Source organism: Sabethes cyaneus, chromosome 1, assembly GCF_943734655.1.
Source record: "Sabethes cyaneus chromosome 1, idSabCyanKW18_F2, whole genome shotgun sequence".
Classification (NCBI taxonomy): Eukaryota; Metazoa; Arthropoda; class Insecta; order Diptera; family Culicidae; genus Sabethes; species Sabethes cyaneus.
This window is the reverse complement of record NC_071353.1, coordinates 100,275,184-100,299,013: the sequence shown is the minus strand read 5'-3', so window position 1 is coordinate 100,299,013 and position 23,830 is coordinate 100,275,184. Positions and strand designations below refer to the sequence as shown.

Below are 23,830 nucleotides of genomic sequence, written 5' to 3'. Positions count from 1 at the left end.
CAATTTTTCGATAGTACATACTTGGAAATCAATAGGTTTCATTATTGGTATTGATGCTTAGAAGATTTTCCGAACGATTGGCGTAAAAATACTTAAAATTGACCCGGAAACTGCTAAGCTATTAGCGCTCAAAATCTTTCATTTTTTCGTGACGCTCGCATTTTTCGATTTTTTGGAATGACACCCTATCCCAAACCTTGCCGTAAGACGTAGTCCTACGTCAAAACCGGTTCACAACGCTGGCTGTCAGTGAGACCAAGGACCGAGGGCCCGTAGCAAGGTTAGCACTTATCAACGTTGCCAACGCAAAGTAAAAACGATGAAGTTACTAGTTAACTGCAAATTTCGCGATAATTCGCTATGTGTGCAACACGGTGCTGCTACTTGCGAAAGTCCGTTCTATTTGTGATACAGAAAAGCGGTTTGTTAAAGTTTAACAACCTTAAAAATCAGAGGGGTTGTGTACAAGACACGACCGCATATTTAGGTGACGCAGGACTACGTAGGTCTCTTTGTAGTGATAGTAGCATGTATTCATGCTTGCAATCATTCGATTCTTCATGTATACATGCTATATGCAACATACAAACATGCTACATGCGTTGTATGTAACATTTATCAAAGTAGTAACATTGCTTACGTTCAATTCTCAAAAGATTGTGCATTTGAAAACCACTTAACAAAATCAAGAACACAAACTATTGCTTTCCTGCTACCTTACTGAAATTAAAGATTGTTTTTATTACCCATGGTTCCCGTCGTTGAAGGGATTTTACCAATTCAATCCTATTTTATCAACAGCACATCTTTTCACTACACTTTCACTACATACAGAGTCGTATTGTAACCGAACACTACAGCTGTAGCACATTTTTCCAACACAGATAGCAAATTCGCCTAGGTTTAAATTAAACCGTTTAATCGTCTCGCAGTAAAGAATTTGCAATCTGTTGGGACAACGAACTTGTCATTTTTTCTGGCATACTTCCCTAACACAGACATCAAATTGGACTAGGTTTAATCGCGTTCGTAAGAAATCTGTTGGCACGAGGGGGCTTTATCACTCTTTCTGGCGTACTTCCCAAGCAAGGACATCAAAATGGTCTAGGTTTAACCGCGGTCATAAGAAATCTTGTTGAAATGAGGAAACTTCGTCACTTGTTTTGGATTACTTCCCAAGCACAGATATCAAATTGGTATAGGTTTAGATCATTGTAAAGAATCTTCCAACCAATCACGAAGCGAGAATTCTGGTAAAACATAGGTTCATTATTTTCAATTTTTCAATAGTTCAACATCAAGAATCCATACTTTTCTTCATTTGGGTCAATTCTTAGAAGATTTTCCGATCGATTGGTGTAAGAATATTGAAAATCGATCGGAAAACCGCTGAGCTATTAGCGCTCAAAACCTTTCATTTTTCGTGACGCTCGCATTTTTCGATTTTTTGGAATGACACCCTATCTCAAAACTTGCCGTAAGACGTAGTCCTACGTCAAAAACAGTATTTTGAGCACAAAAAGTATTTCTGAAATCTCAAAAATCAATGATGCGTGTTTGAATCTTGATGAGTGCAAAAGACAAACAATACTTTCACTAACAAATTTTCACAAACAATCCACATGGACAGTTCTATCTTCTATGAGTGTATAAAAGTTCGATCTCTGCTTACATAGCGAGTAGTCTGTAAAGTTCTGAATTGAGATACTAGCCATGTCACTCAAAAGCTCGCATCATTAAACCAACGACACTCATTGATTACGTGAAACGTGGTTTAATGATGACAAGTTCTCGCGAGCTACTGAGTTGCCATGGCCAGTCTCTCAATTCAGAACTCTATACGTAACGCACTTAAGGGAGAAACTGTATGTAGCGATGTGTTACGATCCAGCAATCTACTATACAAAATAGCGTTACGAGGAGCCACTCTCTCAATTCTCAATCGCTGGTTTTCAGCTCTTGCTTTGCGCTACCTGCTCTCGAAACGAAAAACAGAGAGTTTATCAAAGAAGTAATCACCTCTCGACCGAGTGCCGATAGTCCCGAATACTATACTGACTCAGCAGTCGCGCGTCAGAACGCAGAGTGAGTGGACTTGTTTTTTGTTTTATGCTGTGCATCGCAGTTCACGTTCGCCGGTGTCCTATCATCTGAAGCTAACAGATCCCATCATTTCGAGGAAAAGTAAAATGTCGATTAACAAAAACACAAACGGAGCCGAAAGGTGAGTAATAATTAATTATTCATTTAAATCGAATCAGCACGTACTAACTAATATTACTGATCATATCCGAAGGGCAAACTTTTTATTGATAGATGGCAAAAATGGAATGCTTAATTGCCACCGCGTATTGCATCATTCGTTCAATTATGCCAATTCAAAATAATATTTATCAATATAGAGCACACCTTCCGGTATACGATAAGACCTGCCTGTGACGTTGAACTTAGCAATTCTACAGTCTTAAAAACATTTACGTACACTGAGAAAATATCATAAAATGTTTCTATGTGTTCCACACATGGATTTTGTCAGTGCTGAATAAATGAAATCTATGGTACATATTCTATGCGTGCGTAAATTGATCAACCAAAAAATTAACGCAATCCGATCAACCGGGTACAGGTGTACCCACCTGGTAAAAAGTGCTCCGATTTTGTTCAAACTTTACATGATTGTTCGTTTTCTGAAAATTTAGGACTGTAATTTTGGACGTGGGACTACGTCTTGCGGCATGGTTTGGGATAGGGTGTCATTCCAAAAAATCAAAAAATGCGAGCGTCACGAAAAAAAGATTTTTAGCGCTGATAGCTTAGCGGTTTCAAGATTTTCGGTTTTAAATTTTTTTTGTGTCAATCGGAAAATCTACGCATCTACCCTAAACCTATTGATTTCAACGTACGCTCTATTGAAAAGTTGAAAATAATGGAGCAACTAACTGGAAATCCTTTCTTCGTGATTGGTTGCAAAAGACGCCATCATAGTTTTAACGTATTTTTAGAAAAAAAAAAAGCGACATTCTCCCCATCCCGCTTGCAGTTTCTTAGCGACGATTGAACCTAGACCTGTACTTGAAAAGTACGCCAGAAAGAGTGACAAAATCTCCTCGTCCCAACAAAATTCCTTACGAACGCGATTAAACCTAGTCCAATTTGATATCTGTGCTTGGGAAGTACGCAGGAGTGCAAGACCACCCTCTTCTTCAACCGATGTTATCGTTTGAACATTTACCCTAGTCCAATTTGATGTCCTGAAAGTAAACAATTTTATTAAAGTGTAAAACCATCCCTTTTTTCAACCGAGTTTATCTTTAAACATTGAATCTAGTTCAAATTGATGTCCTGAAAGTGAAACGTCGTAGAAAATTAAGCGGTAATCCTTTCCTTTCGCCTGACTGTATCCATACGTGTGCTGCAGAAATTTATTCGGAACTGTTGTCTTATAAGGAAACAGTGCTCAAGGAATAGCTTTTCTCAAAGCGAGGAAAATCAACGACTCTTATCCGAGAATAGTTTTGAACGTGTGCTGCTGCTTTGCGTCAGTTAGTTACCAACAATTTTTTACATAGTTTGAATAGTCAAGCATTACATTTAGATTAATTTATTTCGAAAATGATGGACAAGACAAGGCAGAAGGGATCCGTAGTGATGTCAATATTTATTTGACCGTCAACTCAGTATAAGGCAGTAAGGTACAAAACATTTTGCAAACATTTTTAACTTACTTAGTTGCTGTCAATCATGAAAATGAATAAAATCCATGTAAAAAAACTACAAGGTATACAGCCCTAAGGGTTGTACGAAAGGATGACGTAGGACTATGTCAGATCATTAGATCAAAGACTAATGTAAACTGCATTTCTGGCATATGTATGTTTATAAGTATCTGTGAGTGCCATTGTTTAAGTGAATGTTTAACAGAGAAGAGCGAAATATTCAGATTCAATTCTTCATTGAATGCAATGGTGGCTTTGAAACGCCTACAACCTTTGAGGCATAGAGATTTCTTTTAAAATCAATTGTGGGCTTCATAAAGGTTGCAATAGTACTGAATGATCAGCCCACAGCTTATTGTATTAAATATGATTATGCGTAGCTTGACATGTTTCAATAATCTTACTTTAACTCGTTTGTGGCATTTAAAAGGGCCATTGGTTACAAATAATCAATTAGAGCCAAAGCACGTTTATCGCAAATATGACGTGCCATTCGAAAGTCCTCTTTTGACATGAATGACAATAGGAACGTAAGTTAGCAGCGGCGATTCACTGTCTTTCTCCGAGAAGGTTTTACTAGTTTAGTTTCACAACTTACCGCTTGTTACATAGCAGAAAATATTGCATTACGCAAAAATTTCTGTTTTATTTGTATGAGAGTCCTTATCCTTCTACCACAGGGGTTAGGGGTCTCAAACCATCATAAAATAAATTCATGCCTCCAAAAACGCCTACATGCTAAATTTGGTTCCATTTGCTTGATTAGTTCTAGAGTTATGAGGAAATTTATGTTTCATTTGTATGGGAGCACCCCCTCTTACGCCCTCCTTAAAATTGCTCTCTTACCTTTCCATAAAATTGCTGGTCATTTTATCTATCCAACGACATATAAATTGTTCAGTTTCGTTCAGTAGTTTAGTAGTTATTAGCATTTGAAATTTTTCATTCAAACGTTACACTTCTATTTTCTTTTTCACAAAGTGCTACCCAGTCCCAGAATAGTAAACAAAGACGTAGTCCTACGTCAAAATTATCAATTTGCAAATATTTGGATTTCTCAACCTGCAGCACAGGCAAACCATTTTAACATAACAATTTTTTGATGTCATCAAAATACATATACATATGTATGTATATGTAAATAGTGTTTGATGTTGAAGTAAGACTTGGAGCGCTATTAACAATCATTTAAAAATAATCGAATTTTCTCAACCTACAGTTAGTCACAACAAATGCTGCATGTAGCATGTATATATGAAGAATCGTACGCGTGGACACATGCTGCCTACGCTACAAAGAGACTTACGTAGTCCTGCTTCCCCAATGCGATCGTGTCTTGTACACAACCTCTTTATCTGGCGCTTACGGTTCTCCCTCCTGACTTAGGGTGGTCCCAACCATCCACTTAACGAACCCTCAATTAGCGAACCATTGCTAACCGCTACATACGCGTCTCAATGAAAAGTGGTATCTTTACGTTTAAAATGATACATTTATCACGCAAGGGTTAGACACGTCGAAGAGACATGGAAAAACTGTCAAATTACTGCAACACGGAGCGAAAAAGCTCCAGTTTGTTTCGAACAAAATGATTGTTGCTTTAAGCCTCAATAAAATATTTTTATAACAACCTGAAAATATTGTTGTTTTCAAACGAGATTCTGTTTGAATCAAGTAAATAACAGTTTTGAATTAAAAGTAAAATATTTTCAAATTTGAAGTTAACATTGATGTAACAATAAATATTTTCATTTCAATCATACATTTCAGTTTGAAACAAAACGAAATTTTTGTTTGTGCGTAAAACAACCATAAATATGGTTGAAACTACATTTTTATTCTCCGTGAACGTATTAAAATTCGTATGCATTGTGTTTAGGCCTAAATATTAGCGCGAGGGAAAAATTTTAAAGCAAAAATAACAATTTTAATGTCCAAGGTGATAATTTTATTCCAGTGTCTTGCCCCGTTTCATGACGGGTGAACAAGAAAGAAAATATTTTAATTTTATCATTTACTAGCTTACCCGACAAACTTCGTATTGCCACAAATTAAACCGTGTTGTACATACACTCAAGTCTTTTTTTACACGGTTTGTTTTTTTCGATTACTCGAAAACGGTGCAGTTAAGGAACTATTTATAATCTACGTGAGAAATGTCGAGCTACTCCCAAAGGTATTGAGAAATAAATGAATGGTCTCTAAGTTACCCCGTTCTTAATACTCAAAAAACCAAACCGTGTAAAAAAAGTACTTGAGTGTAAATCGTGAATCTCGGATGACCTTTCTCACAATCTCGTGTTTTGTAAGTTTCTGAAGAGTTCATGAGTGTTTTAATATACAAATTTTCCTCACAGTAAAGTAGAAAACAACTCCCCCCATTGCTTAGCCTGATAAAATAAAGCGGATAGCATTCAAATATTCGCCATTATTACAAACCATTTCGCCGGATACCATTTTGCGGAACACCAATTCTCGGTTGCCATAACGCGGAACATAGAGTTTCGCAGAATACCATTTCGCAAAAACCTTACACGGGATGTACCATTTCACGGAAAATCTTTTCGTAGAAAGTACCATTTCGCAGGGATGACCCAACTGAAGGAAAGTAATAGAGGTCAGTAGATCTAGGAAAATAAATAAACCTAGATAGACGTGATCTCTACGGGGGGCTGCCCCCAGCAGTGGCCGGCGCTTCCGACGGCAGGTCGCCGGCAACACTTGCGGCCTGTGGCCGTCTCGCGCTGAATTATCTAAGGTTACTATTGATAGTTTTTGGTCAAACCACCATTAAAAAATTCCTGCCTCCAAAACCCCCCACATGCCAAATTTGGTTCCATTTGCTTGATTAGTTCTGGAATTATGAGGAAATTTGTATTTCATTTCTATGGGAGCCCCCCCTCCTAAAAAGGTAAGGGGTCCTAATTCATTATAGAAAAAAATCATGCCTCCAAAAACACCCACATCCCAAATATGGTTCCATTTGATTGATTAGTTCTCGAGTCATGAGGAAATTTGTATTTCATTTGTATAGCCCAAGTAACCAGTAAGCACTAAACACTAGTCCTTTGACAACATTGTATAAGCATACAGAACTATGTTTAAAAGCTTATTTCTCGGGTACTTTTTCATTTCGACGTATCTGCAAATGAGAGACTCTCTTCGTGTCTCCTCTCTTCCGCCGTTTACGGCGATACTAATGCATTTTGATACATCAGCTTTGCATGAATCGGTTGCCGGAGTCACTAGCTAGCTAAATGTTTTGAAAATTTTGTTTTTAATGCATTAGTATCGCCGTAAAAAGCGGAAGAGAGGAGACACGAAGAGAATCTCTCATTTGCAGATACGTCTAAATGAAAAAGTACCCGAGATTTTTCTTTATATACTTCTGTAGAACTCACATAATGCTAAAAAGACGAAACAGCGGGTTATTAAAATGCTACGCCACAAGCATTCAACAAACATTATTAGTGTCTGTTTGAGGCTTAATCGAAACGTCACTTTGTCTACATTATCGACATATCGAAAAAGTATCGACGGCATATCGTTTGCTTGTTATGGAAAATAAAAATAGATTCGGTCGGAATTTTAAAAAACTTAAAAAGCAAGCGATTTTTTTTTGCTGCATCTCAAGAGGAGCAGGATAAATAGAACCATATTTGTAATGCTGAATAATGTTACCACCTAGACAGGGCTCGAACCGGGAGTTAGTCATGCAACCTCATTCGTTTCCTTGCATCTTTGCTATCAAAAGCATAGCGGACGCGATTGAGTGAGTTGAAATTAGTCGTACACTCGAGTCTGTTTTACACGGTTTGTTTTTTTTTTCGATTACTCAAGAATTGAGAGAGATTCGCGAAGAGGAAAAATTCTAACGTAACGTCAAATGCAGCCAGTACGATCTGTCAAATGCAGCCAGTCGTTATCGTTGGCCCAAAATGGAAAAGTATTGATAATTCTCATAAGTTTTCTGCCGATGTTTTTTTGTGAAAAACACATTTGGAATTGAATTAGTCTTGTTTGTCTCAATTGTAAACTAACATTTTTGCAAAAACTGAAATACCCGTGGGCCAATTAACACCAAAATATGTTATTATAAAGCGCACACTTCACACGTCCAATGAGATGTTCACGCACAAGTTTTATTTATTTGCCCGAAAATGAAAGCAAACGTATAATAGGAAGAAGAAGAACAGCCAAAGCATGAGAAAAAGAAGACCGTCTTCGCAACTCTCTCTCAGCTCAAGAACGGTGCAATTTAGGGACCATTTACAAAATACGTGACGAATGTCGAGCCTCTCCCAAACGTATTGAGAAATAAATGAATGGTCCCTAAATAGCCTCGTTCTCAATATTCGAAAAAACTAACTGTGTAAAAAAAGTACTTGAGTGTATTGCTAATTGCAAGGAAAATTGTATCATCCAAAGTGCGATGTCGCTCATAAAAGTACTATTTTACTTTAAATCGTTTCGGTGTGTTCGGCGCACTTTTTCGTTACATTCCAAGCAATAAGTGCGCCGAAGAGACCGAAACGATTTAAGCTAAAATAGCACTTTTTAGAGCGTTTTCGCACTTATTGATTGGAAAATTTTTCTTGCAATTAGCAATATTTAAATCTTGGTGATATTCCCTCTCATATCATAGCTACTTGTCCTGCATTACCAATAGGGTAGAAAAAGACGGCATCCGTATCCGTTAGGTGGAAAAGGGCACGAATAGTGGCCGTAGAATAACAAAATAAGAAGTCAAGTACAAGCGGTTTATCAACACTTACTGCTCGTTTTAATGCAATTGACTAAATGCATTATATTGTTACGTTATATGCGCATATATTGCTTTCGTTAATGCCGATTTACGTTAATGCTTCTATTCATTAACAATGTTAATATACAGTTTAAAAGCATTAAGATTGCTGATATACAAGAGTTTGGCACCAGGAATGCAGAATTATTACCAATATACGGTTTTGGATTAATGCTTATGGTGACTTGGGAGGAGCCCCTCCTCCTAAAGTGGGGAGAGGTTTCAATTCACCATAGAAAAAATTCTAGTCTCCAAAAACACCCACATGTCAAATTTTGTTCCATTTGCTTGATTAGTTCTCGAGTTATGAGGAAATTTGTATTTCATTTGTATGGAAGCCTCCCCTCTTAAAAGGGAGACGATTCATTATTCCCCTCCTAAAGAGGGGAGGGGTCTCAATTCACCACAGAAAAAAAAATTGCGTACAAAAATACCCACATGCTCAATTTGGTTTCATTTGCTTGATTAGTTCTCGAGTTATGAGGAAACTTGTATTTCATTTGTACAGGAGCCCCCCCCCCTCCTAAAGTGGGGAGGGGTCTCAATTCACCATAGAAAAAATACTTGTCTCCAAAAACACCCACATGTAAAATTTTGTTCCATTTGGTTGATTAGTTCTCGAGTTATGCAAAAATTTGTGTTTCATTTGTATGGGAGCGCCCCTCTCTTAGTGGGGGGAGGGGTCTCTAACCATCATAAGAACCTTCCCTGGCCCCAAAACCCCCTATATGCAAATTTTCACGCTGATCGGTTCAGTAGTTTTTGATTCTATAAGGAACATTCGGGTAGACAGCCAGAAATCCATTTTTATAGGTATAGATTTGTATGGGAGCCCCCCTCTTAGTGGGGGGAGGGATCTTTAACCAACATAAGAACCTTCCCTGGCACCAAAAACCCCTACATGCAAATTTTCACTCCGATCGGTTCAGTAGTTCAGTTTCGATTCTATAAGGAACATAGAGCAGACAGAAATCCAATTTTATAGGCATAGATTTGTATGGGAGCCCCCCCCCTTTTAGTGGCGGGAGGGGTCTTTTGCCATTGAGAGAACCTTTTCTAGCCCCAAAAATCCCCACATGCAAATTTTCACGCCGATCGGTTCAGTAGTTTTCGATTCTATAAGGAACATAGGGACAGAAAGACAGACAGACAGAAATCCATTTTTATAGGTATAGATGACAATACATTGTAAGTCATTTAAAACAAGTTTAGCTGAATGATGCGAAGCGTTTTCTGTCATATATTCTTCCAGCTGTTCAGAAGTAATTTGCAATGGATTACTAGACGTGTCTGTCCTCAGTTGTGTTTGCACTGACCGATTGTTTAGAAAACTGTACTACATTCGCAAACTACAATACTACTCTCCTTATCTTTCCACTTGTATCCATGTAAATATCACATTCTAGCAAGCAAAACTAAAATAAATAATTGCAATGACGGTAGTTGCTGGGAACCGGAAAACTGTTTGGCTGACTGCAAAAGTCGACCCATCTCTGTTTTAAGTGGCGTGGCTGGTTTTACAACCGAAAAAGGCCACCTTTTTTTATTTTTCTTAGCGTTTTTCCTAGGTAAAAGCTGTCTTGTCTCCGAAGAAATTCTGGAAACATGCTTGATTAGTCGCTTCAGCACGTATCTCTGCAAAAAAAAACATTGTTTCGAATCACATGCTGACTTTGTGGTACTTTCATATCTTTTTCCATTATCATTATTTTGAAAACAAAACAAAATACTGCCACACGTAATCTAAAGCATGATTTGCAACGAACTCTCAAAATTGACTTGCGGTTATCACGAAATGACTTGATAGCCAGTTCAACTTGTTTCTACCTATAGATGCCCCGAAATGTTTGTGGAGGATCCATAGAGAAGGCACGTTCAATGGGTGCTGCTTGTTAAATGTTGATAAGACGTGCCTACATTTATACTGTAAGCAAGTCAATTCTATGCTGGAATGACGTACATCGACCACGCTAGACTAATAATTATTAGCAATATTAGTGTTTTAATTCTATTTTACAGTAATTTGGGCAGTTTACGGGAAAATTCGATTATTTTTAAATGAATGTAAATAGCACTCTAAAGTCTAAACATCAAACCTACACCTTCGCTTATGCTTAAATTAATTTAAAAGAAACTAGACGCATATTTTCTTTGTGAGCCGATTATATAATACAAAAATGGTTTTAAAAAAATATTAAAAGCTTTTTCGAACCAACATTTTTAATATTTTCTTATTTTCATTTTTAAAGTAGGACTACGTCTTTGATTTCTATATTGGGGTGCGCTTTAGAAAAACAAAAAGGGAACATGCAACGAAAAGTGGTTATAGTTTGTTCGCATATAACTTAGTCATCCCTCTATAGATTATAGAGATATTGGTATCAATCGATTGGATTTTTTTTATGAAACCATTACTATACAGTAGATCACATATTTCCCTAACAAACTTATAAATAATTGAAAAATGTTAGGTATTGTCTAACTAAAAATCCACGCTTGCGATTGGTCAAAATACGTAGTTCTAATTTGCCGTAACGATAGAGATGTTTTCTTTTCACAAGCAGTACGATTGCATATAACCGTGATTAACTTTACACTCATTTCAGTTTTTACACTAGCATTAAATGGTTCTTGTTACATTTTCATTTATTTTTAGAAAAAAAAAACTACAAGGTATACAGCCCTAAGAGTTGTACGAAAGGGTGACGTAGGGCTATATCAGATCATCAGATCAAAGACTAATGTGAACTGCATTTCTGGCATATGTATGTTTATAAGAATCTGTGAGTGGCATTGTTTAAGTGAATGTTTAAAAGAGAAGAGCGAAATATTCAGATTCAATTCTTCATTTATTGTAATGGTGACTTTGAAAATACGTGGACGGGGGTTCATAAGTACAACGCCTGCAACCTATGAGATAAAATTTCTTTTAAAAATCACTTGTGTGCATCATAAAGGTTGAAATGGTAATGAATAACTAATTTTTGTATGAGTAGTCCTTATCCTCCTACCACAGGGGTGAGGGGTCTCAAACCATCATAAAATAAATAAATTCAAAAAAAAATTCATGCCTCCAAAAATCCCAACATGCCAAATTGGGAGCCATTTGCTTGATTATTTCTCGAGTTATGAAGAAATTTGTATTTCATTTGTATGGGATCTGCCCTTCTTAAAGAAAGCAAAGGTTCTAATCCACCATAGAAAACATTCCCCTATTAAAAGACGGATGGGTCTCATACCATAGAAAAAACTCCTGCCTTCTAAAACCCCCACATGCTAAATTTAGTTCTATTTGCTTGATTAGTTCTAGAGTTCTGAGGTAATTTGTATTTCATTTGTATGGGAGCCCCCTTCTTAGAAGAAGAAGGGGTCTCAGTACACCATAGAAAAACATCTTACCTCCAAAAACCCCCACTTGCCAATTTTGATTCCTTTTGCTTGATTAGTTCTCGAGTTATCAGGAAATATGTATATTATTTGTATGGGAGCCCCCCCACTCTCCTAAAGAAGAGAGGGGTCTCAATTTACCATAAAAAAATCCTTTCCTTCTGAACCCCCTACATTCCAAATTTGGTTCCATTTGCTTGACTAGTTCTAGCCTGACAGTACACCGTAGAAAAAAATCCTACTTTCTGAAACCCCCACATGCCAAATTTGGTTCCATTTGCTTAAATAGTTTTCCAGTATTGAGGAAATTTGCGTTTCAGTTTTATAGGAGCCCCCCCTCTTACGCCCCCCTTAAAACGGCTCTCTCAACCCCTATAAAATTGCTGGTCATTTTATCTATCCAACGACATATAAATTGTTCAGTTTCGTTCAGTAGTTTAGTAGTTATTAGCATTTAAAATCTTTCATTCAAACGTTACACTTCTATTTTCGTTTTCACAAAGTGCTACCCAGTACCAGTATAGTAAACAAAGACGTAGTCCTACGTCAAAAAATTTAAAAAATCTCCGTGACAAGTTTTTCTAACATTTATTAAGATTTTTTTTAAACGATAAGGCACTCTTTCCCCTCCATACCCAAAACAATTCTTCTTCATTACTTTCCCTTACCGTCCCTTCATCAATTGTAGAACCATTGTTTCAAAACAAATATTAATATATGCCTGACCGCATTTCATGGTCATGACTAAAATCACGAGGATTGATAAAAAAAAATTATTAAGAATTTTATACCTGGTAGGTAATATTTCTTACCGCTCAGTTAGCTTCGAGCTACGATATGCTGGTGTAACAAGTCAGTCGTCGTATGTTCGAATCTCGGCTAGACGGTGCTGCTAGATAGAGTCAGTAGGATTTTTGCACTAACCCCGTAACTGTCCTGTACTCTACCAGCCAACCGCGAAGTCTGTCGATAAAAAAGAGTCAAGTATAAAAAAGACCTTTAAGCCCAAGGATTTGCTTTTTAGGTAATATTTCTTCTGATTTGCTAAGAAAATTTGCTTACATTTTCCTTAAAAAAACATTTTTACGACGCTGGGCTCAAGAGCTTTGAACGATTTAAATAAGCGCAGTTCGAGAAAATCGGAGAATTTTCTGAGAAAATTGATGATGTCGAATTGTTATAAATATTGTTTTCATCATTGACGGAACTAACGCTCATTTCTAGGGGGGAGGGCTATAGCCTCCAGCATATTTTTCGACCATTTTATTTGGTCGGCCAGCTCCATATTTCTAGGGGGGGCTAAATCTCTCCTAGGAGGGGCTTAGCGCCCCCTGGTTTCGCCAAAGGTTTTCGTTCATAAGTCTCTAAACTTTACCTGTGAATAAAATTATATAAAACTCTGAGATCGGTTTCTTCGGCTCACCGCCCCCCCCCCCCCCTAGGAGAGATTTAGCCCCCCTCCCTCCCTAGAAAAATTGATCTGGCCGACCAAATGAAATGGCAAAAAAATGCCGGGCCTATAGCCCCTTCTAGAAATGAGCACTAGTTTCGCCAATGTTTAGCAGTGTTTTTAACTTTCTTAAGTAAAACAAATCCCGGCTGGGAGAGACTGTTAGAGCCAATACGATCGTAGCAACTGGTCCTGCAATTGTCCTGTACTCTAACAGCTGGCTGCGAAGTCTGTCGTATAAAAACAGAAGTTCAAGTTTCGATAACGGAATGTAGCACCTAGGCTTTGCTTTTTTTACAGTAAAACAAACACAACCCTGGGTCTGGGACTTTATACTTTTCTATCAGAATATAACTTTATGTATTGAATTATGATTTTCTTTCAGAATGATAGCTGACGATGGCTTTCTAGCTCAACCGAAAGGATTCGCCACGAAGGCGATACACGTAGGTCAAGAAGCCAGTCAATGGAAAAGCAATGCGGTCGTTCCGCCAATAAGTATGAGCACAACATTTAAACAATTCGGTCCGGCTCAACATAGTGTATGTATTCTAGTGTGAAGTAATAGGAATATTTTGTTATACAATAAAATGTTCTACAGGGCTTTGAATATGGTCGCAGTGGAAATCCGACTCGAGATGTGCTAGAAAGATGTCTTGCGGCTTTAGATAATGGCAAATACGGTCTTACGTTCTCATCGGGTTTGGGTGCAACGACTGCCATGATTACGATGCTAGAAGCTGGTGACCATGTTGTCGCTGGAGATGATCTATACGGTGGTACCAATCGGCTGCTAAGAAAGGTAGCGATGAAAATGAACATCACGATCGATTTTGTGGATTGTACTGACTTGGCCAAAGTCGAAGCGGCGGTGAAATCTAATACCAAGCTGTTTTGGATTGAAACTCCTACTAATCCGTTGTTGAAAGTTATTGATATCGCAGCAGTATGTGCAGTGGCGCATAAGTTTCCTGGGGTAATGAGAAAATCATGCGTATACTTCAAACCGTTTTATGTACTATATCTTTTCTCTGCAGGTGGTTGTGGTGGTAGACAACACATTTCTGTCTTCCTATTTTCAGCGCCCGTTAGATCTTGGGGCTGACATCGTAATGTATTCATTAACAAAGTATATGAATGGCCATTCCGACGTTATTATGGGCGCAACTGTTACAAATGACGAAGCCCTATATGAGAAGCTCAAATTTCTTCAGAATGGTAAGATCCATAGAGAGCTTGTCATTTACTGTTGATTGGATAAAGCTCTTGGTTCAATCAGAGTGCCTTCAGTATTTTCTATTCACCGCATAATTTTATTTATAGCTACCGGTATCGTGCCTTCACCATTTGATTGTTACCTCGTGAACCGCAGTTTGAAAACATTGTCTCTTCGAATGGAGCGGCATAAGATGAATTCACTGGCAGTAGCAAAGTTCTTAGAAAATCATCCGAAAGTAGAACGCGTGTTGCATCCTGGCCTACCGTCCCATCCTCAGCATGAATTAGCCAAGCGTCAAACATACGGTCACAGCGGTATTATGTCCTTCTACATCAAAGGCGGTTTGGAAGAAGCAACAAAATTCCTGAAATCATTAGAAGTTTTTACCTTAGCCGAAAGTTTGGGCGGCTACGAGAGTCTTGCAGAGCTGCCATCAGTAATGACACATGCCTCCGTACCCGAAGAACAGCGAATTGCCCTAGGAATCACGAATGGATTAATCAGAATATCAGTTGGACTTGAAGATTCTGACGATTTAATAGAAGATTTGAAGCAAGCTTTGAGCAATATTTGAAAAGCATTTGGCTGACTTGCTAAACTCAAGAAACTCTACAGAAAAAATATGATTATTCATATTTTATTGTGTCAAGATTAACTGTTGTAAACTTGTCATGGTTTTTAAATAAATGACTAAAACAATAATTTAGAATGTTTTATTTTGCGCTTGAAGCTTTGCTGTTCCAGCGGATCTATGTATGTAGGTTAGGACGGGGCAAAGTGTGTAACGGGGCAAAGTGTGTCAATGAAGCTTTCTATGTCCTAATGACATTATTCCACGTTTGAAATATTTTTCTTCCAAACATCTTATCACTTATCAGTACCTATTTCTACCCAGACCTGAATGACCAGATATGGTTAAAAGGTCTCAAATATAAACAAACAAACCTATTTCTACCAGGATAAATAATAATTAGCAAGTTATGAGTTTGTACTTAATAATCATTGAAATTTTTGGCACTGTCGCTAATGCGATACTTCAAAATGGAAAACTAGTTATCGTTTGAAAATTCAATATCTTTAACCCATATTATAGATAAATTATTTATGTAGGTTTAACTAGTGTATAGAAAAGTGATTTAAAGGCTATTTATTTGCAAGCAAGCGTTAATTTTCATGTTTATTCAAATAACATGTGTGTCACAGTAGTCTGAAGGGAGGGTGTAAATGTAAAGTTAGAAGAATATTGCTTTGAATACGTTTTGAACATCTACCGTTCAATCTAGATTACCATCTGACATAACCGTGCATAATATAACAACGATAGAGAAAATAACACATGAGGTGCTAAATAGACCAAGCGATAAAATGGCCAAAACAACGTGTCGAAAATATTAAATACACGTTGCGGGAAACTGCACAACTTGCACTGATTGACTTGAACATGCGACTACAATTGTTTTTCATTATTTTAAATAACTTTGCTGGATCCCACAAATTTAAACGATCCTAGAATTTATTTAAAACTGATCTTGTATATGAAAACAGGGTTGGCTGAATATTTCTGCATGCGACGTGACGCAGCTATTCTTAATTCATTGGATTTTACTTTATCCAATATACACCAAAAGTAGACCAGTCAACATGTTTTTAAGAGCGCCCATAGCATACAGTTTGATTCAGATAGGAACGAAATTTCTAATCCGAACGGATCTGATCGCGTTACAAAATAGATGTGATAGTTTTTTTTCGAAAGCGTATACATAAGACTTTTCAATCAATCTTTTTAATTAACATTGTAGAGCATACCAGAGGCAACCTGCTTTGTTTTATCTAAGCCCACTAAAATTTCTCCTAGCTTCAAAGCAAAATCGAACGCCGTTCCAGGACCACGACTGGTTACTAGATTGCCGTCAACGACGACACTTTTATCGTCGATGTATCTGAAACATACATATAGATAATTCAATTTTTGCAGTTAAATGATGAACTATAGGTACTAACTTATATTTTTCAGCAAGCTGAAATTTAAAGGAAGGATACGATGTGAGCGACTTTCCTAAAGCAATCGAGTGTGTTAGCAGTACTGTTGGGGCTAAAAATGAATCGTTATTTGAATTACAAATCGGCAATACAATCATGCAAATATACCTGCACAAATTGCTGCAATCACCTTTCCTTTAGATTCGAAAGATTTTAAAACATCGCCCAGTAGGGAGGATTCTGACATAGCTGTTGAACCACCCAACCCACCGGGAAGTGCAATAGCATCATATTCGTCCTGATGAAGTAAAAAAATATGTGTGAACGATTTACATTGTGATTCTGATATTTGCCTACCTTAGCAGCTTCTTCGAATGTAGTATCTGCATTAATAATCACATCTCTCGAACATTTGATTTGAGTATCCCCAAGTCCTGCCACTGTTACAACTACCTATTGTTATTTAATTTTAAAAGGCAGCGTACACAAGGTGACCTTACGCTTTGCAAAATGATTGAAAATCTTACCCCGCATCTTCTCAGCACGTCGACGGTAATAACAAACTCCATTTCTTCTGCACCGTGAGGCAACAACATTAATAACTTTTTAGACATTTTTCCAAAATTGGTTGAATCACCAATCTCGACAAAACCTAGAATATCCCAACGACCAAACAACCAGTTAATCGATCTATCTAAAAATTGCGATGGGAATAAGAAATATAAGAATATTGGTAAAACTGCATATACCGGTGTTGAGTTGACAGGACAGACGGACTTCACCAATGATCATGTACAGGTGAGGAAATAGTGCATATAAATATAAATGAAAATAGAATTAACAAAACGGCGAATGTCACAAGCATAAACAAACCGAGTGAGGGTTGATTTTCCTATGCTGGTCCAGCAAAAAGTAACTCTCACCCGGTTTGTTTACATTTGCGACATTCGCCCTTTTGTTAATTCTATCTAGAAATGATATAAATGCTATAATGCTATAAATATAATCAACGAGAGCGAGACTCCAACACCAAGGTATCCAGCTTTTTACGAGCTATCCAGCTTTTCACGCGCTATAATGATGGCCGCTATAAATTGTGTTCGTAATATGCGAACAATCTTTTTGACAACTCTGCATACATCAAATCTGACACTTTTCTCTTCCAACACTACCGTGCTCTTTCTTTCGTTTACGCCAAAGAAGGAGAGCAAAAATGTGCGAAATGTAAACAAAACTATTGCTCTCCTTCTTTTGCGTAAACGAAAGAAAAAGCAACACTGCGGTACAGGAGAAGAGTGCCCAGTTTTGATGGATGCAGAGTTGTCAAAAAGATTGTTTGCATATTACGAACACAATTCATAGCGTCCGCCATTATAGCGCGTAAAAAGCTGGGTAGCATAAACAAACGTTTTCGGGTTGTCAGTGTATTGCTTATTGCGAGGTTCCAACTGTGAAAAAACTCAGTGCGAACCCGTCGTCTAAAAAGTGCAACCCAAAGCGAAACTAAGTTCAACCTGAGTGAAAAAACAAACGTTTTGACAGCCGTTCGATTGAAACTAGAGCGAACCTAGATTGGACCTAAGCAAAAACAAAAACGGTATAAGTGTTCACTGGTTACTTGGGAAAACTTGTTGCTGGTTGTACCAAATGATGGCAGTTTAAGATTATTTATGCAATTTAGTACAATTTGCTGAATATTCTTGCGGTTTTATAATATATTATATCCTGCATTTTGCACCTTACTGGACACCGCAGTCTAAAAGTGCGACAATGCGAATGCTGTGAGTAAGAAAGAGAAAGACTGACAATTGCAATGTTGCTGTTTTGTATTGTCACATTGGCATTAGAGAAAATAATCTGGATTAATCCAGGTACAGCTGCAAAGCACAATATTTATTTCATATATTTTTCTGTAGAATGAGTGAAAATACGACAACAGTTTAACCAGTTTTGGTGAAAGCGGAATGAAAATAGATGTTCGTTACGCTGATATCTTAGCGTGCCACCCCGTTGCTGCTTCCGCGTATCTCTCACCTCTGAGTATTTCTAATTTTAACCACTCGAGGAGAAAAATAACCATCGAACTGTCAAATTTTAACTAAAAAGTTACAAATTTCGCGAAATGGTTCACAGCCCACACTGAGAAAACTTTTCATATAGTTTCTATGTGTCCCACACATAGATTTTTGCAATGTGCCCAGTTAATGAACTTTATATGCCAAACAGTTATAATTTATGGGTACGCGAAACTTTTGCACATACTATTCATATGCATATAATTTTTATGTGTAGGGTAACCAACCGAATTTGGACCCGTAGAGGAAGTAATTTTACATTTATTGGAATAAAATATTTATTACCTTCTTTTGTTATGCAATTCATGCACGACTCTCTTTTAGAACAACTTACCTAATACCAGAGACAGACATACAATTGTACCAGCGTTGTACCTGTACAATTGTATATCTGTCACCGTGTACAACGATAGAATCACGCAAGCAAAGTGGTACAACGGTGGTTTCTGTACCTACCTCTTTCACCGTTGTACGAAGCTACAACTGCTCGATTTTTACTGCGCGCAGCGCCAATGACTGGTAGTTGTGATAACAAAAACTAGGCAGAATTTAAAATAATTATTATTTTGCAAGATTTTGGCAAAGATTTAACGCTAAACGCTCGGCATCTTGAAATTTGTGTTGACATTTCGTGAATAGGAACAAAAACCAACGCTTAGGCCGTTCGCAACGCTGTTATATTTTGTATGGCCTGGTCTACTTTATAACTACAACTGAAACTGCTCATCCGCAATGCTGAGTTGCAGTTCTACTTTTCGAGTACTTTTTTGGAACGGATTTACAACTGCTCGACAGTTCTGTTCTACTTTTGACCGAATCTGAAACACGGCTATAACTCAGTTTCAAATATATTTGTCTGTATGTGTGCGACTGATATCTGACAGGTGACATTGAGTACTGCCAAAAAGTGAAAAACAATCAGGCAGGCTCAAAGCGAATGTTTTTAAAAGTTTTATTAAGATTTTATTAATCAAGGTTTAGGTAGCAAAATGCTGCCAAAGGTAATTTTTTTTTGCTTAGATTATAGTGCTTAGTTTTTGGGTCATTCGTGACTTCTGCGGGGTTGCGATTTGAACCCGGTGCAGGCGTAAATTTCCGGCGATAACCGCACGTTGGAGTTACTAGTTATCCTCGTCGATACCGTATGAGTGTCCAGATAATGCACAGCCGTTGATGGAGTCCAAAACGCGCGGCTCAACATTGGACCCCTCTACTCCTGTCGGTGGGATTATTGAATATAAATTTTGCCACACAGTCGTCCGGCAACTTGGGGTTACTAGTCCATTTTAGCCTTGCAACTTTTGCCAGATGTACGATGTAAATTTCTTCAGCTCACGGCTCATACTATCTACCCCTCTTCGCTTTCCGATTGTAAATACAGTCGTTCTGATTAAGGTTTCGCATATGCGGTGGCGTATGCGCTTTGATCGAAATGTCCTTCGGAGAGCAGTCCCGGATTCCATTTTACATACATCGTTGAATTTCTTTGCTCTAAGGTCGGTGGTGACCGGTGATTGCAATTTAACTAGGTGAACTCTTCGACCCCTTCACTTAGGGGTCAACGCCGTCAATAGTTGCTCGCCGTTCTACGAAATAATTGATTGTGCGCATTGTAATATAGTTCCACTTTTACTGCAAATTGTTCAACTAAAATTCAGCTCAAAACTTGCTACCCAAATAAATACTATGCTGGTGAATGACACACACACACACACACACACACACACACACACACACACACACACACACACACACACACACACACACACACACACACACATACACACACACACACACACACACACACACACACACACACACACGCACTCACACACGCACTCACACACACAAGCACGCACACAAACATACATGCATGCATGCAACCGCAATTGACCGCAGATTCAGTTTTTTTGATCGATTAATTTACAGAGCCAGACGCCTAACACCAAACGTGGGAAGAATTTTTCTGCGGCCGAAGACCGCCAACTCTGTTTATCTTGGATAGCAGTCTCCGAAGATCCTATAAAAGGTACAGACCAAACACTTACAGCCTTCTGGGGTGCTGTCAAAGAGCATGGGAAGTTTGAGCTACGCCAAGCTGATGGTTTACGGCAACGATGGGGCCTAGTAAGCCGGGCCGTGGCCAAATTTGTTGGCTGCTACAACAGCGTCTTGTTACTCCACCAAAGTGGTACCACTCCAGAAGACACATTAGAAAAAGCATTGACAATATACAAAACGGAACAAAAAGACGAGTTTAAATTTCTCGAATGCTGGGAGGTTTTAAAATCTTATCCTAAGTTTTCTTCGAACGCTAATCGTGGTAGCGCTGCTGGCAATAACTCACAAGGTAAATAAAATGTTTGGCATTTACTACTACTACTAACTACTACTACTAACTACTACTACTACTAATAACTACTACTACTACTAACTACTACTAACTACTACGTCTTTTCCCAGTTTGCACCCCACCCTTGATGCTGGATACGCCCTCTACCGCCAGGCCGGTTGGTCGCAACACGACCAAAGCTGTGCTACTTAACAGCCAGCTTGAAACCAGGCGGGTAGAGGCTCTAGAGCGGATCGCAGCGGCCGCAGAGGAAAAGACCCGGCTCTTGAAGGAGTACAATGAGACGCTTTCAGAAGCGAATATTGTCAAGATAATTACTCAGCCGTTGGAGGGATTAGACGCTACATCGCTCGAACTGCTGAACTTGAAGAAGCAGCAGCTCTTGACAAAAATGCTAGCGGAACGACAAAAGGATGAAGGAAATGATGAGAACGTGGCAGAGAATGATGTAATAGAATTTCTTTACGAAGAGGATGAACAAATGTCGGAACACACACTGGAGGATATCCTGCGTGGTAAGGCGAGTATGTATGGATATATATATATATATATGTGTGTGTCTGTGTGTGTGTGTGTGTGTGTGTGTGTGTGTGTGTGTGTGTGTGTGTGTGTGTGTGTGTGTGTGTGTGTGTGTGTGTGTGTGTGTGTGTGTGTGTGTGTGTGTGTGTGTGTGTGTGTGTGTGTGTGTGTGTGTGTGTGTGTGTGTGTGTGTGTGTGTGTGTGTGTGTGTGTGTGTGTGTGTGTGTGTGTGTGTGTGTGTGTGTGTGTGTGTGTGTGTGTGTGTGTGTGTGTGTGTGTGTGTGTGTGTGTGGGTGTGTGGGAGAGAGAGAGAGCTGTGTTTGAGTGAGTTGTGAGGGTGAGAGTTTTAATGTATTACACGGTCTGTTGATTTGAAAAATAAATCTGTTTTTTATATCGTTGGTGAGTTTTTGGGATAGACATAACTAAGATTTACATCCAAAATGCTGCCACGCGTGATCAACTAGATCGTGCCGCAAAGCAGCAGATTCCTGTGTGTTCTTAATTTTTACTCGTTTGGAGCAATATTGTTGGAAAAGAGCATCTACACTATTCAGACCAGCGGAACCATTTTCAACCTCGAGATCTTGTTGCTCATCGCCTTCCTCCTGTTCATGATCTTGTTCGGTGCTGATTTTTAATTCGACTCTCATGTTGTGAAGAATAATGCAAGTCTGCAATACGTTTTTTAAAACGTTAACGTCAAACAAGCGTGCTGGATAGGCCAATATATGGAAACATTTCACCATGATACCGAACGCGCGCTCCACGTCCTTGCGATAGGACTCTTGCAGCTTAGAAAAGTTTTTCTTTTGCATTTTTGGGGTTTGAAATCGTCTCCACAAACACGGCCCAATCCGGATATATTCCATCGGCTAGTAATTATCCCTGATGCCGCTGCTTGCCATTCAGACGATATTTTGCGTCCAACGTTCCTCCCTAGAAAAGTACACATTTTGAATGACAAAAAGAAAACAATTTATACTCAAAATAACTCACATTAACTATGTTGTTGACCAGTGGCGACCGATCTAAAATGTTGATGTCGTTTAGGCTACCAGGAGATCCGAAGAAACTGTGCCAGATATGGAGGCAATAGCCTCCAGCACTATTGTCGCTTTCCCTTCCTTGCCTGTGAACTGACCTGCATTAGAAAAAAGGTAATTAACTAATTAATGAGGTAATTAATCTTTTGTAGATCTGTGGAGATTTAGTTTGGATTAGTCCTTGAGCTACGAGAACATTTGTATTTCATTTGTATGGGAGCCCCCCACTATTGAAGGAGGGAGTGGTCATAATTCCCCGCCTAAAGAGGAAAAGGGTCTCAATTCACCATAGAAAAAAAAGTTGCCTGGAAAAACACCCACAACCTAAATTTGGTTCCATTTGATTTATTAGTTCTGGAGTTATGAGGAAATTTGTATTTCATTTGTATAGGAACCCCCCCCCCCCCCTCTCAGTGGGGGGAGGGGTCTCTAACCATCATAAGAACCTTCTTTGGCCCTAAAAACCTCTTTATGTAAATTTTCAAGCCGATTGGTTCAGTAGTTTTCGATTCTATAAGGAACATCCCAACAGACAGACAGAAATCCATTTTTATATATATAAGACTAGCTGACCCGACAAACTTCGTATTGCCACAAATTAACCTGTGTTGTACATAAATCATGAATCTCGGATAATCTTTGTCACAATCTCGAGTTTTGCAAGCCCCCCAGTGGGCGGCGCTTCCGACGGCGGGACACCGGCAACACTCGCGACCGTCTCGTCCTGAATGATCTAGTGTTACTATAGATAGTTTTTGTGGTCTTGTATTGATTAATGTTTTATGGAAGAGTCTCGAATTTCTCGAGTTCGATTAGTTTTTGAGTTTCGCAAAAATTTCTGTTTTATTTGTATGAGAGTAAAATAAATTCAAGACTCCAAAATCTCCCACATGCCAGATTTGGTTCCATTTGCTTGATTAGTTCTCAAGTTATAAGGAAATTTGAATTTCATTTGTATGGGAGCTCCCCTCTTAAAAGGGGAAGGGGTCGTAATTCACCATAGAACAAATTTCTGCCATCTAAAACTCCCACATGCCAAATTTGGTTCCATTTGATTGATTAGTTCTCGAGATAAGAGGAAATTTGCATTTCATTTGTATGGAAGCCCACCCTCTTAAAGGGGAGATGGGCCATAAATCGATTTCTAAAGAAGAGAGGGGTCTCAATTCACCATAGAAAAACAATCTTGCGTCCAAAACCACTTACATGTCAAATTTGGTTCCATTTGCTTGATTAGTTCTCGAGTTATGAGGAAATTTGTATTTCGTTTGTATAGGAGCC

General features: G+C 38.4%; 2 protein-coding genes across 2 annotated transcripts; one reads left to right on the top strand and one right to left on the bottom strand.

Annotated features, from left to right (window-relative positions):
• Positions 1 to 2,060: 2,060 nt before the first annotated feature.
• On the top strand, positions 2,061 to 15,278 carry LOC128745144 (cystathionine gamma-lyase). The gene is made up of 5 exons (XM_053842148.1): positions 2,061 to 2,224; positions 13,743 to 13,899; positions 13,959 to 14,333; positions 14,395 to 14,575; positions 14,681 to 15,278. Exons 1-5 carry the CDS (start codon positions 2,190 to 2,192, stop codon positions 15,148 to 15,150), a joined length of 1,218 nt encoding a protein of 405 aa, XP_053698123.1. The 5' UTR covers positions 2,061 to 2,189; the 3' UTR covers positions 15,151 to 15,278.
• Positions 15,279 to 16,059: 781 nt separating this feature from the next.
• On the bottom strand, positions 16,060 to 17,254 carry LOC128742539 (protein dj-1beta). The gene is made up of 5 exons (XM_053838941.1): positions 17,084 to 17,254; positions 16,914 to 17,009; positions 16,725 to 16,854; positions 16,578 to 16,668; positions 16,060 to 16,516 (listed from the first exon to the last, which is right to left on the bottom strand). The coding sequence occupies exons 1-5, from the start codon at positions 17,168 to 17,170 to the stop codon at positions 16,360 to 16,362; spliced, it is 561 nt and encodes a 186-aa protein (XP_053694916.1). The 5' UTR covers positions 17,171 to 17,254; the 3' UTR covers positions 16,060 to 16,359.
• Positions 17,255 to 23,830: the final 6,576 nt, after the last annotated feature.